This window comes from Brienomyrus brachyistius, chromosome 5, assembly GCF_023856365.1.
Source record: "Brienomyrus brachyistius isolate T26 chromosome 5, BBRACH_0.4, whole genome shotgun sequence".
Taxonomy (NCBI): domain Eukaryota; kingdom Metazoa; phylum Chordata; class Actinopteri; order Osteoglossiformes; family Mormyridae; genus Brienomyrus; species Brienomyrus brachyistius.
The window spans coordinates 10,147,891-10,161,230 of NC_064537.1; the positions used below are offsets into that span (position 1 = coordinate 10,147,891).

At 46.5% G+C, this 13,340-nt stretch overlaps 1 protein-coding gene across 1 annotated transcript; it reads left to right on the forward strand.

Annotated features, from left to right (window-relative positions):
• The first annotated feature begins 4,955 nt into the window (after nucleotides 1–4,955).
• On the forward strand, nucleotides 4,956–11,878 carry misp3 (MISP family member 3). Its single transcript, XM_049014153.1, has 3 exons — nucleotides 4,956–6,418; nucleotides 10,599–10,672; nucleotides 11,383–11,878. Exons 1-3 carry the CDS (start codon nucleotides 5,071–5,073, stop codon nucleotides 11,476–11,478), a joined length of 1,518 nt encoding a protein of 505 aa, XP_048870110.1. The 5' UTR covers nucleotides 4,956–5,070; the 3' UTR covers nucleotides 11,479–11,878.
• The last annotated feature ends 1,462 nt before the right edge of the window (nucleotides 11,879–13,340 follow it).

Consider the following 13,340-nt stretch of genomic DNA (forward strand, 5'->3'; position numbering starts at 1 on the left):
TTTTATGAAGTTGAGGGCTGGCATTTCCTGAGATGAAGTTGAGGGCTGGCATTTCCTGAGTCTAAAGTCTTATGTACACCTTGGTGCTTAGCTTGCTGGCAGGGAAAGGCGGATTCTTGCTATGGCTTAGTGATGCAATGCCGATTTCACTCCAAGCTTTTAATGCCAAGTGGGCGAACCGGAGGGAAAGAGTGAGGAGAGTGAGGCTGGCCGTATCTTACCGCCGCCATGCCGGGTAACTACAGCCGCTACACCGCCTTGCGGAGGAAGTTCTCTGGATCGCATGGACGCACCAGCAATATCAAGAAAGGCGCCTATTGAGAACTTATTTGAGTGAGTTTGTTTTTCTCTTTGCACTATGTAATTTCTGGAGACTAGATTCGTGCAAAGTGATGCACGTTCTGCCGACACTTGATTTTGAGGTGGGTGTAATTATATTTAGTGCAAGGGGGGTTAATTTTTTAACGCTGTTCCGGAAATTCTAAATCGAAATTCATGAACAAAGCACTTCATGTTTAAAGATGCATGTAAAACGTTTTCATATCTTTGCATCCATCTTTCATTGCTTTTGATGGACCGCTCCCTGTGATTTTGTTCAGTATTAATAGCTGTAACAACGCAATTAACTCCAATTAATTAAATGTTATATAAAGTAGTTAAGATGAAAGGACAAGGAAATGTATTTTTATTCTAAAATTTGGCTGGGCGGGACATCGAGCCCCGCTGCCCCCCGGGGGCCACACATCTGCGCACAAATGCTCCACTTTGGAGAAGCCTCCATATTCGTTCTTTGTGCTCGGTTAAATCTAGCCGGCGGGAAGGATATGCAAGTTCTCTGATAATGAATGCAGTCAACCTTCCGACACTTTAAGTGGAGGTTTAATTGACAAGCGCAGTACTTGTCACACTGTCCTCAGCTCGTCCTTATATGGTATCCCCGGTCACCCCCCCCCCCCCCCCCCCCCCCCACACACACCTTTTATTATCTGCAGTGTTATAACCTGCCGCAGAAACACCTTGATGTCTCCCTTATACGCACTCAGACGTGTTATTGCGGATGGGTTCAAATTGACGCAATATGCACAATGCGGGTAGCTGCTCTTGTTATAATGAAAAACTAAATCCTTGTGGATTAGGTCACCCATCATTATCTAAATGCCTGACCCGCGCCACACAGTGCTGATGAAAATCCTGTTCGCAAATCTAGTTTGGTTCACCCCAGCCACCCTGTTCCCGACTATATGGTAGTAATAGATCTCTTCGGGATATTGAAGGTGACTACAATGACTGCTGATGAAGGAATCATAAACCGATTAAGGAGTATCGCTAAGCACACTTTTCTGTGCTTAGCAGACAGTGAAAAATCCGATTTTGCTGGATTTATCGCTGTGATAAAACCCGGGAAATAGTACGTCCGTGGGTTGTGGATAACATGTACTTCAGAAATCGTCAGTCAGAACTAAAATGTTTCTGATTTCTTACCTGTGTTTTGCAGTGTAGTGAATAACCTACGTTTATGTATACACATATATACAGTACTGTGCAAAAGGCTTAGGCAGCCAAAGAAAATAATGTTTAAATGATCTTTATATTGGTGTAAATCTACGCTATTACGCCTTTCAAAGTGTGTTAGCTTAGCCGTCTCAAAACCCCACTGAAATCACCCCATTTACAGCAACCTTTCAATACACCCACGTATGGCGCCCTTCCTATAGCTAATCAATATCCCATTGACTTTTTTTTAACTAATTAAGTTAATTCCTTAAGTGAGCTTGTGGTGAAATTCAATAAACGCATGGAATGGCTGGGGCGCCCCTGAGGAAAGGTTTGGGAACTGAATCGGCGTTCATCTAGCCACCCAACGAGATATCAATAACTTTTTACAGAACAGAGGATTTTTTTGCTAGTTTTTATTGTACTACTCAGAATTTTCTCATGGTTTAATGTTAAATTGTTTTTTTTTTGTCCTGAGCAAATGTGCACTTACTACCCAGATGAATAGCTTTGAACATTTCTTTTGACTGCCGAAGACTTTAGTGTAGTACGTACTGTATACGTAAACAGATTTTCTTCTTAAATGGTAATATCTTTGTTTTATTGTCTAAGCAGTCTTGTGTCAGACTTTTGCTATGAGGTCATCACACAGCTGTTTGGTTTTAAAGTGAATGTTTATTCAGAAGCTCTTAATCCGAGTTAACTGGGATTTAGCTGAAGTCTGCAGCCATTACAATGACGCAACAATGACTCGTATGATGCTGAAGGTGTGTTGAGCAGTTGGTTTCTCATACTTCTGACGTCAGGCTACAGCCACACTGAAAGCAGAGAAGTCTGCCTGGTATATTAAAAAAGCCAATTTTGTTTCCCGGGAAACGGCGTGTGAAAACTAAACGGCTTTCAGCAATGTGCCTTTGTTTGGAATGGATTAAAAACAACTTTAATCCCATGTAGCGGCTGAATCCTAGCGAGGGCAATAGGCAGTAAAGCGTTTGGTGTGGACACATGCATAAAATTATGGGACGAGGAGGTGCAGCGCTGCTCGGCCCAGACAGAAATAAGTGAAGGATCATGGGAAAGCCGAAGCAGAGCGGCGTGACGCATCTGAGAGCTCAGCCCTCGTTCTATCAGCTGTGAGAAACACATTGGCCACATTCCACCGAGCTTCTCGGAGGGCTAAGCCGATTTGACATTATCTCCGATTCAGCAGGAAACTTTGCACTGAACGCAAGTGAGTCTTTTGTGTCTCACTGACGCATGATTGTGAGTCAGCTTCCGTGTGCCTTTTACAGTCCGGTGATCCACTCCAATGGTTACAAACACACAAGTATTTGACAAAACTTTTATGAATCTATGATGCGCTCAATTTTTTTTTCTTTTGAAACGGATCATTAAAAAAATAAGCAAAACAGGTATCTGGGCTATGGGTATCTAGAGCTTAGAAAGTTATTTCTTTCCATTCACCAGCTACTTATCTGTAGAGTGAGTTAGGAGCTTATCCAAGGCTGCATAGGGCAGTGTTTCGCAACCCGGTCCCCAGGGACCCCCCCCAGACAGTCCACGTTTTTGCTCCCTCCGAACTCTCTGTCAGACAGTTCCTACCGGGAGCTGAGAAGGAGCAAAAACATGGACTGTCTGGGGGAGGGCCCCAAGGACCAGGTTGCGAAACACTGGCAGAGGTCACAAGGCTGGGGACGACCCTGGAGGGGTTGCCAGTTTGTTGCAGGGCATAGCAGGATATTTAGATTCCAACTCACCCAACTGCGTGACTGCATGGCTCAGTTGGTATCACACCTTTGGGGTGTGAATGCTGCCCCTCCTGTGTGTGTGTGTGTGTGTGGATTAGGTTTATATTACATTGTGACCAAATGTTCCCCACAATGTGATAAAAACCTGTTATTTTGACATTGTGGGGACCATTTTTCAGGTCCCCACAAAGATCTGTGAACGCAATCAAAAAACTAAAAATGCCGAAAATCTCGTATTTTATTTGGTTACTGATGATTAAGGTTAAGGCTGGATAGGGCTTAAGTTCATCATGTTGGGATTAGAGTTTTCCCCATAGAAATGAATGGAGAGTCTCCACAAAGATATAATCACAAACCTGTGTGTGTGTGTGTGTGTGTGTGTGTGTGTGTGTGTGTGTGTGTGTGTGTGTGTGTGTGTGTGTGTGTGTGTGTGTGTGTGTGTGTGTGTGTGGAGTTGGTAAAGGCATGCGCTTAAACTGAATAGATGGACACCTTTCCAAGAGGTCATGGGTCCTGCTTCTGAACACACTTACAAGGCATGTTGCACTCTATCCATTTGCTTTTCCTGCAGCTTTGCTGAACATCACCTGATGCTCTTCTTTTTAACGGTGGATGTGAGACACTACCTGCCCAGCATTTAAAACCAAAGCCTTCAATGCATGCAAAAATCATGTAGAAAAATAAACAGTACACTGTCTCTTTAAGTACCTTTCACAACGCATATTTTTGGTGCGGCAGCTTGTTGCAATTTATTAAGAAACCACAACAGTTTATGAGAAAACTGTTAACAGATGTATTTTTGTAGCAGTTGTAAAAGGCGGCACGACTATTTTAAGAGCTGTGTTTCACTGTCTGCTCTTATTTCAGATCTGTTCTGAGTTGAAGAACACTGAATTTCATGAGGTGTTCCATGGAATGAGTGTTTACCTGCAGTCTTTGCTAATGTAAACGAGTTGTAGGCCCCCCATTAGAATTGAAACGTGGAAAACCAGCCCAGGAGGACAGCATCTGGGGGCTGTGGATGGATGATGCCATGGACTGTGAGGAAGAGGGAGCAAGCACCTCACCCCTCCAAGGAGAAGCTTCTGGAGAAGAAGTAAACAACACTTGGGCTGACTTACCTGAACCCAAAAGGTCAATGACTGAGTCTCACCATCCACTAATTGGTGAGAAAATTGATAGACGTTGTCACTTCTTCATGACCTGTGTGGATTCAGTCCAGTCAGCAGAGGGCTGTATTGAGGAGGGCAGGAGGCTGGATCTTAAAGAAGAGGTCAGTGAAGATGCCATAACCATCTCTTTGGCTACAAGAGGTCAGTTGACTTGTAACAGTCAAGAGGTTGAATCTCCACAGTTAAGAACAGACCTGAGCACTGAATGGAGGGCCATCGACTGCTGGCATAATGGGAGCTGGGAAGCAGGTGAAGCCTGCAGTCTGGGTGGTGCAGGCTCATGCAAAAATTCAAATGAAGCGATACCTGTAAACAAATCTGGAGAAGCTCAGTGTCTCCGTTCAGCAGATGTGCAGAATAACATCGAGTCACCGGGAGAATCAAATGTCTCTTTCCTTACAGCAGAAGTGGGAGGAGGCAGGACAGACCACAGTTTGGACAGAAAGTCCTGTCACTTCGACGCAGCACCAAAGAGGGTTAACATGAACAATGCTAGCAGTAAAACTCCGACGCCCACCATCTCAGGGATTTCCTCGAGGGGCCAGGTCATAAACCCCAATCAACAGCCTGAGCACGAAGAAGCCCTGATCCTCAACACTGTAATAATACGAAATGTCCAGCAGGGGGAGCCACATCACCTGCCTCTACTAACAGAGATGCAGGAAGCACAACAGGTGTTCAAAGGGTCTCCACCCTTAGTTACTGTTGCCCAGGAGTCTGCCAATCAGGAGCCTGGCTGCCATGGATCTGCTTCTGTTGTAGTGAGGGAGCTGTCGAGAGGGACGGGGTGGTGGAGGGAGAGAGAGAGGGAGGAGGAGGAAGGTGGACAAACAGGTAGAGGAAAGGAAGAGAAAGAGGCCGGGTTTCACGTGGGCGAGGCAGGAATAGAGAAGCTGGGGAATAAAGGCAAGGGAGAAACGAAAGAGACGCAGAAGTTGGGGCAGCGAGCAAAATCTGCCTGCAGCAGTGACACAGCAGTGAGAATGGAGGGGGACAATGGGGACGATAACCAGAGTGACAGCGGGGTGTCTGTGGACTTCTCACCTGGCAGCACCATGGAGCTTCATCCAGTCCCTGATGATGTCGGCGGCGTTCCTGCTTTTCTGGGCGAGACGCCTATTGAGAGGGAGATTCGCCAGGCAGCAGAGCGGGAACAGAGTCTGCGGCACGCCCGGGGTCTTTCCAAGACCGAGGAATTCGTGGACATTCCCTTGAGGCGGTCTATTCTGTCCCAGCCGCTGCCCGCCAAGTTGGGCAGAGTGCAGGGGAAAGACCGGCAGCTTGCCGGCAAGAAGATGCAGTGGGAGATCAAGATGGAGTCAGAGCGGGAGCAGGCTCTGGTCCAGTTAGGCAAAGTGCCAGGCTTCTACGATAAGGGCAGCGTGCGCCAACTGCGGGAGAGGAAGCTGTTGTTCGAAGCTCTCCAGGAGAGCCAGCTGGCAAAGCCGGCCCTGTCAAAGAGGCCATCGGCCCAAAGAGACAGAGCTTCTACTGCAGGATCTGACCCTGGGCATCTGCAAAGAACATTGCACCCCTCAAAGGAGCTGAGTCTACCTCCTGTATCATGTGGCCCTACGCTCTCTGAGGGGCCTCATGGACAGGTCATCATTCAGGAGAGTGCTTCTGTACCTCAGAGCCTCACAGCCGGTCCAGAGAGCCCCCCACTGCCCTCCCACAGCACGGACTCCGTAACCATAATCCCCACCAGGGCCAACGAGGGAGATGAGGAACATGACCGGGAAGAACCCACCCTGTCCAAGGAGAACCCCTTCTTTAAGCTGCGCTCCTCCCTTTCCCTGAGACCCAAGGTGGAACAAGACATCCGGGAAACGAGGGAAAGAGAGAGGGAGCTACGGAGGCAGAGGAACAGCTTGCACGGGGGGGAGATTCCCAGGACTGCAAGCGGGCGGCCGGCAAACACGAAGACGCGCATCAGCTCAACGCCACGTTACAGCCTCCCCTCTACAGACCTGGCCTCCAGGACCTCCTCATCCACACCGCCAGGTGAGTGACACACACACGTCCCTGTGTTCGTATATGAATATCGCATCTTCTTTAGCTATCTGCTGTGCTTTTCACCTTGAATCCAAAATCTTTGTAGAGTCAAAAAATTTCCCTAGACATTTAGACTCAACTGCAGGGACCTTTTAGCAGAACATCCTGTGCGGTTTTTCCACTAAACTATCTGACACCAGCTACCGTAACTTTTGGTTCTAGCCTGAGCACATCCGTAATCCCCCCAGCTATGTCACTGAAAGTCACCCTCTGCAGGCAGAATTTTACGCGTGAAATTCGTGTAGCTCTTCAATAAGGTAAACATTTCACTCTGCAGCCAACACAGGCAGGCTGACTATGACTGCTTGGCTTGCAAATTTAACGTGGCAGCTGAAGACCGATGTCAGCAGATCGCACAACGGCTGGCGTGTTTTGACTCCACCTTCTTTTTCTCCAGCTGCTGTTAACGACCCGTGTCTCTGTGACACCTAGACGTGTCTGCCCCCGTTACTGGCCTGTAACAATAGCATGGACAGTAATGTTTTCCAGCAAGAGATTCATGTGGGGCCGATTAATAAGACGTAGGGAGCTCTGAGCTGTCTCATCATTCTACTCAGGCAGTCTGACCTTACTTCTGGGTGGGGGGGGGGGCATACGGGTCTGAAGTTTTCAGATTTCAAGGTTTATTGTCTCGTGTTCCAAGGAACACAGTGAAATTCTTGTGCTATAGTCGCAGGGAAAGGGACAAGTGCATAGGGGAACAAGAGGGGACAAAAAGCAGTGCGATACAGGACAAACAGCAGTGCAGTGAAAGGCAAGACAATGCAGTACAGAAACAGTGCAATATAGGAAGACCCAGACATTTGAAAAGGGTGAATGGCATTCTGTAATTATATGAATGAATGAATGAATGAATGAATGAATGAATGAATGAAAGCAAACAAGCCAGAGGACAATGGATGAGAGGAACCAAAAAATTCTCTAGTAGGGAGAAAAAAAACCTCTGGGGTCTCTGCCTGTCAACTGGATACCCAATCCCCTGACAGTCCAAATTTAACTCACTGTACAGTGCCATCTCGGTGAACTAGGGTGAAATAGGTTCAAAGGCAGCAGGTGTGATCTGTATCTGGTCGTAGCCGGCCTGAATAAATTAAGAAGAAGACACGGCCAGTAAGGACACACTGTCCATGACGTCACCAGGGTTCTGCAGTGCCTGTTGACCATGCACTGGACAGAAATGGAAGGAAAGATCCTCTACCTTCTGTCACTGTCATGGTCATTTTAGTGCTGCCTTTTATGTGTATGTTAATATAAAAGTTTAAAGGATCCTCCATAGGGATGCAAGCCCCCCTGCCTGATCCTCCTCCCCGACAGTCCAACTTCAAACTTATGATCTCTTTCCATAATGCCCCCCCCCCCCACCGCCCAGATGCACTTCAGTCCACAAATAGCAGATATTAATGTTCAACTACTAGTTAGCTTGTGTATTGACATCACTGAGCAACTACTGTATGTAAAGATCTACCCTACAGCCAACAGTTAAACTGCCATCTGCCCATAAACTGCACCTCAGTGCCGTGCTGTTGGCCAGTTTGGTACATAGCAGTCGGACACTGGAATTCATCATTTCATTATACACCACCAGTCAAAAGTCTTTGCAAACACTGAGATTTTCTAGATTTGCATGTTACTCACTTGACATTTACTAAAAATACAATCAATATTCTTTGCTAACAAATATATTTACAGTATGTTCAGCATTTGAGTACTTTTATTAGCAAGAAAATGTCATATCTTTGATGCATCAAAGTAAACTCCTCTAGCAGTTATAACAGCAGAGAAAAATCGAGGCATCCTTTCTACAAGGGAGATTTAATGCTGTTCTGTTCCATGAGACACTTAACTAGTGCATTTAAAGTTAAAGGACAGCCTAGAATCTGACTCTGCCATCACCACACATCCAGTTAATAGGATGTCAGACATGCACTGTTACATACTCTTTCCATATTATAATGGACTTGTATTTTCATTTATAGTCGTTCACTCAACTTTTCACTGTTTAGCAAGAATAAAAAATCTGCAGTTTATGAAATAAACAGAAAAGTGTTGAAAACCTGTGCTGTGCAAAACGTTTGACTGGTTGTGTAGCTACCAGTTTACATATATTTCTGCAAATGACTCCATATTCAGTTGACTCAGAGGATAAACAGAGTTCTGTGAGTCTTTTCCCCCATTTTCTGGTCTGTTGTTCAAAAATAAGCCGGGGATTTATGATGGTTGTACAATTTTCCACTCACAGAAGAAAAACTCAGCAGCCGCATTTTAACTTGCACTAATGTAAACAGAATCATGTGATATCAACCATTCTGTCATTTGAGATCATACAGTACATAAATGCTGAAGTACAGTAGTTTCATCTGACGATGCATTGTTGTTAATCTCTGCACATTTATGCAGGATGTAAAGTAGGAAACACCTTGGATAGACTGTAAGTAAATTGTAGGCCATTCTGAGATGCACACAAACGTGCGCACTGCAGGTTTGAGCCCCAAGGTCTCCTGACTCTAACGCAGTGTTTCCCGATCCAGTCCTTGGGGAGCCACAACCGGTCCAGGTTTTTGCTCCCTCCCAGCTCCCTTCCAGACAGTCCAGGTTTTTGCTCCCTCCCAGCTCCCTGCCAGACAGTCCAGGTTTTTGCTCCCTCCCAGCTCCCTTCCAGACAGTCCAGGTTTTTGCTCCCTCCCAGCTCCCTGCCAGACAGTCCAGGTTTTTACTCCCTCCCAGCTCCCTGCCAGGCAGCCCAGGTTTTTGCTCCCTCCCAGCTCCCTGCCAGACAGTCCAGGTTTTTGCTCCCTCCCAGCTCCCTGCCAGACAGCCCAGGTTTTTGCTCCCTCCCAGCTCCCTGCCAGACAGTCCAGGTTTTTGCTCCCTCCCAGCTCCCTGCCAGACAGTCCAGGTTTTTGCTCCCTCCCAGCTCCCTGCCAGACGGTCCATATTTTTGAAAAGTTCTGTTGTAATGTGTTTGGGCCCAGATAGAAAGTTGGATGAAACCCCGATCATGAGGACATATGCATACCCCCCCCCGGATTAAAATGATTCAGCTGTCATTTCCAGGCCAAATAGCACTCCCTGATATCATTCCTAATTTGGCTCTGGGTAACTCTTTTTTCATTAGCAATGATGTCATATCCTGTGTATATTTCAAGTACCCCGACTGATGTTCAGCATGTGGCAGAGGTGAATTCTCTCTCTCTCTCTCGCTGTCTCTCCCTCTTTCTCACTCTCTATCTCTTGCTGTCTCTCTCTTTCTGTCTCGTTCTCTCTCTCTGTATCTCTCTCTCTCTCACCCTCTCTCTCTCTTGCTGGCTCTCTCGTTATCTGTCTATCTCTCTCTCTCCTTTTCTTACAATACCTACTTGCACAGTTTTGACATTCCCTGTTTTTCACAGAGCAGGTTAGGGCTGTTTCGCTCCACTCTGCCCTCCCCATCATTCCCATCGGTCCTCAGGCCGATAAATAAAGCTACATCGCTCTTACGGCGACTGAGAACATATGTGCACCTTCCTTTCCGGCATACAAATATTTGTCTTAATTTCATTGCCACAGAAGGAGCTGACTAACACGGGAAGCGGTCAGTTTCTGGGTCGCATTCCATTCATTCTTACCTTTGGGCTGACACCCTGCCTTCGCATTGTGGCCCTTCTCGGTAGGCGTGCCCCTGTTTTTGTTAGTTGCCCACTGCTGATTACATCCTTTCTCAATGCACATGCCTGCAGCACTTTATCATCAAAGGCCCTTGTAAGTAAGCAGATAATTATCGAGCTGCCGATAATTTCTGTAAAGAGACCTCGGGAATGTCTCGAAGGTAAAGGCCTGACAGAAAGGCAGCTGGGTCACACCGTCAGTAAGACGTGGGGGCCTAAGGGGCTCCTAATGCTGCATTTTAAAAGCTCAGGAGTCCCCCCCCCCCCCCCCCCCTCCCCCAAGGGCCTAATTTGCCACGGGTGCAGATGTGGGCATCTTACACTTCTGCGACTTCCCCGGGACGTGCCATCAGCATGGCAGCTGGCTGGGAACATAAACACGGCATCCCAATGAGGGCACACATTGTCCCTGCATGGCTGCCGCTGCTGACGACTCTCTGTGTCTGTTCCCCTTCTGTCTCGCTGTCCCTCTGTCCTGCCTGTAGCCCGGCAGAGTAGGAAGCTCGACCTGGTGTGGCCCCCGGCAGATGAGAAGAGAACGTCGCAGCTGGAGGAACCGGTGCGCCCCCTAGGTCCCGGCCAATCAGGAAGCACTGTCGCTAGTTATCGGCTCCACTCCAGCAGTCCGCCGACCCACCCGTCCACAAGATGGGCCGTCGTTAAGCCATAGCCTGATTCCATGTGCCTCATACTCATCTGGTTCGCTTCAGTGTCAACACAATAAACATTAATGAATAGCACCTCCTTCAATAAACAGGGCACTCTTTATGACATCATAGATAAAGACATAATTGTCCAGGCTGAGTTGATCCCAGTCTGACTTCTGTAACTTCCTGAACTCCACTGTTCTTACAGGGTTTTTCTGTATCACAGACAGTAGTAGTATTAATTCGGCAATCAAGACCATACACAAAGACACTGTAATGATGTTACCCCTTTTCCAAAAAAAAATTATAAATAAAAAAAGAATGCAGTGATTTGCATATGAACCCATATTTGATTGAAAATAGAACAAAACGACACATCAGCTGTTGAAAGTGAGAAATTTTATTGTTATATCAGAAATATGTGCTCAATTTGAGTTTGATGGCAACAACACGTTCCCACATTTTCCACAGTGTCCCAACTTTTCTGGAAACGGGGTCGTAGGATAACGATATTGTTGTTATGTTTAAATGAATCCCTTACATTTAAAACGAAAATGTACAGTGCATTAGGATTAAATGCACTCTCTCATCTTTCTTCTCATGCCCTGGTTGATTTGCGCAGGTGTCCAAAAGCTCCAGGACGGCACGTCAGAAACATCCGCTGCTACAGCGCTGGGAGTCGGGCCTAGTGCATCGCAATGAGGCGGAGAGGGACTGAAGGTGGCGCCCCTCTAGAGGAGCCCCACAGCAACTGCAGTTTATTTTTCCCATATCTGCAGTTTTAAGTGGGCACCGCATCCTCTCACCCCAGCCCATCGGGGATGCTGGAATGCCGGAACCAGAAAGCCGTTTGGAAGAATTGGAACGTGGGAGTGCAGCGAGGAGGTCTGGGTTGGGAAAATTTGAAGACTTGAAAAGTTCGAAGAATTGGATCGGCGTGTCTGACCCATAGCAGTGTTTCTGTAATTATTCCAGGGCAGTGCTTGGCGGAGCTCGCAGATGGATTTGACGTGTCTTAGGTTATTTAATTCTGATCCTGTTTCACAGCCCTAGATATCAGTCTGGCCTGAGATCTGATTCTGCCCTGTTCCACCATTAAACTGCCTGTGCAGCCTTCAGTTCAAGTCCCTTTAATGTATGCATATCCACACATGGGGTCTGTTTTACTAAAGAGTTATAGTGTGTGTATATATATATATATATATATTTATATACAAATTCATACAATTTGAATTTAATAATGCAGAGGATACCCATTTCCCTCTACCATGCATTTCTGTCTCTTAATCAAGATATATTTCAGTATTTCCAGTCGGGCTCATAATTCTCATCCTGGTTCGTGGTTCTCATCAGTGCTTCAGAATAACATCACTCTGCTTCTGATCTTATTTAGTATTGTGCTTTATTTATAATGAATATCGCCGGGTTACGCTTGTTAAAATTGTAAGACCGTGCATAATAAATGAATCAGATGTCAATTTATCTGCACTTGTAAGTGATCATGCATGCATACGTTATATATAATCATAACAACAGGATTCCATGGGTAGTTGGAGGTATAAAGGACGTTCTCTTATGTTAGGAAACCGAAGTCCTTTTACCTTTAGGTACAGATCAGAGTCCAGTAATACAGCCCCTGGCAGGAGGAAGTTTGGAGCAGGGAAGCGTTTTGCTTCACCTTAATAAGCAGCTATTTATTTTTCATTATTCATAATAGTGGAGAAAAAAAACGAAGGTTCAAATTAAACAGCCATCGAATGGATGAAGGAATATGAGGAAAGAAATATCTAAGCTAGCCGTCCTGAATTCAGTTTCGGTTTCACTGATAGTCCGCATTAGAATCTGGAGAGAAGTGTGAGGCGCAGTTAAAGGTCTCCTCTGAAAGGGATGAGAAAGCTGGTAGAGTGTTGCAGGTAAAACTGTCCACTGAGCAGCAAAACGAAAAAAGGGAGAAGGCGGCGTGGGTAATGTTAACTCTTATTGTATCTGGTTGCGAAATCACACCAATGTTAATGTCTCTGTCTTCCCCCAAGGCCTATTCCATTCGAGTGCCTCAATGACCGGCAGACTTAATGATGTTAACTATTCATGGCTGTGTTTTCACTATTGCCTGCGCTCAGCCTTGATTCGGAATCGAATCAATCCCAAGCCAAATCAGAACGGCGACATAAACGGCCAGGGAGGAATGTGGAGCGAAAGCTCAGCCCTGGAACATCGAGCTATTGAGCTGGAATCGGGATGCTGGTGTGTGTGCTTGGTAATGGTAACGGGGGGGGGGGGGGGGGGGGGGCAAATCGGTGTCTCTGATAACACCCTTATAACGTGCGTCTGTGTGTGTGCCCTGTCATGGCATGATTCCAGGATGTACCCCTTCCTGGTGCCCAGTGCTGAGACAGACTCCTGGCCCACCACCACCCCCTACAGGATAAGCGGGTATATGAGAGGCGCATGGGTGCCGATGATCTGGTCCCACATTAAACAACCAGCTGACTTTACTAACCTAGGTCATACGATATATTCCTATGGTTACAATCGGGGTCAAGCCAACTGGCATTATAAATTATTCACCTTTTTCAGCTG

Bases quoted from the DNA above. Each gene is read 5' to 3' on its own strand.
- misp3 (XM_049014153.1), top strand. From the start codon at position 5,071: ATGCAGGAAGCACAACAGGTGTTCAAAGGGTCTCCACCCTTAGTTACT. The intron at 6,419-10,598 runs GTGAGTGACACA...TCCTGCCTGTAG, and splicing joins CTCCTCATCCACACCGCCAG to CCCGGCAGAGTAGGAAGCTC. The intron at 10,673-11,382 runs GTGCGCCCCCTA...TGATTTGCGCAG, and splicing joins CGTCGCAGCTGGAGGAACCG to GTGTCCAAAAGCTCCAGGAC.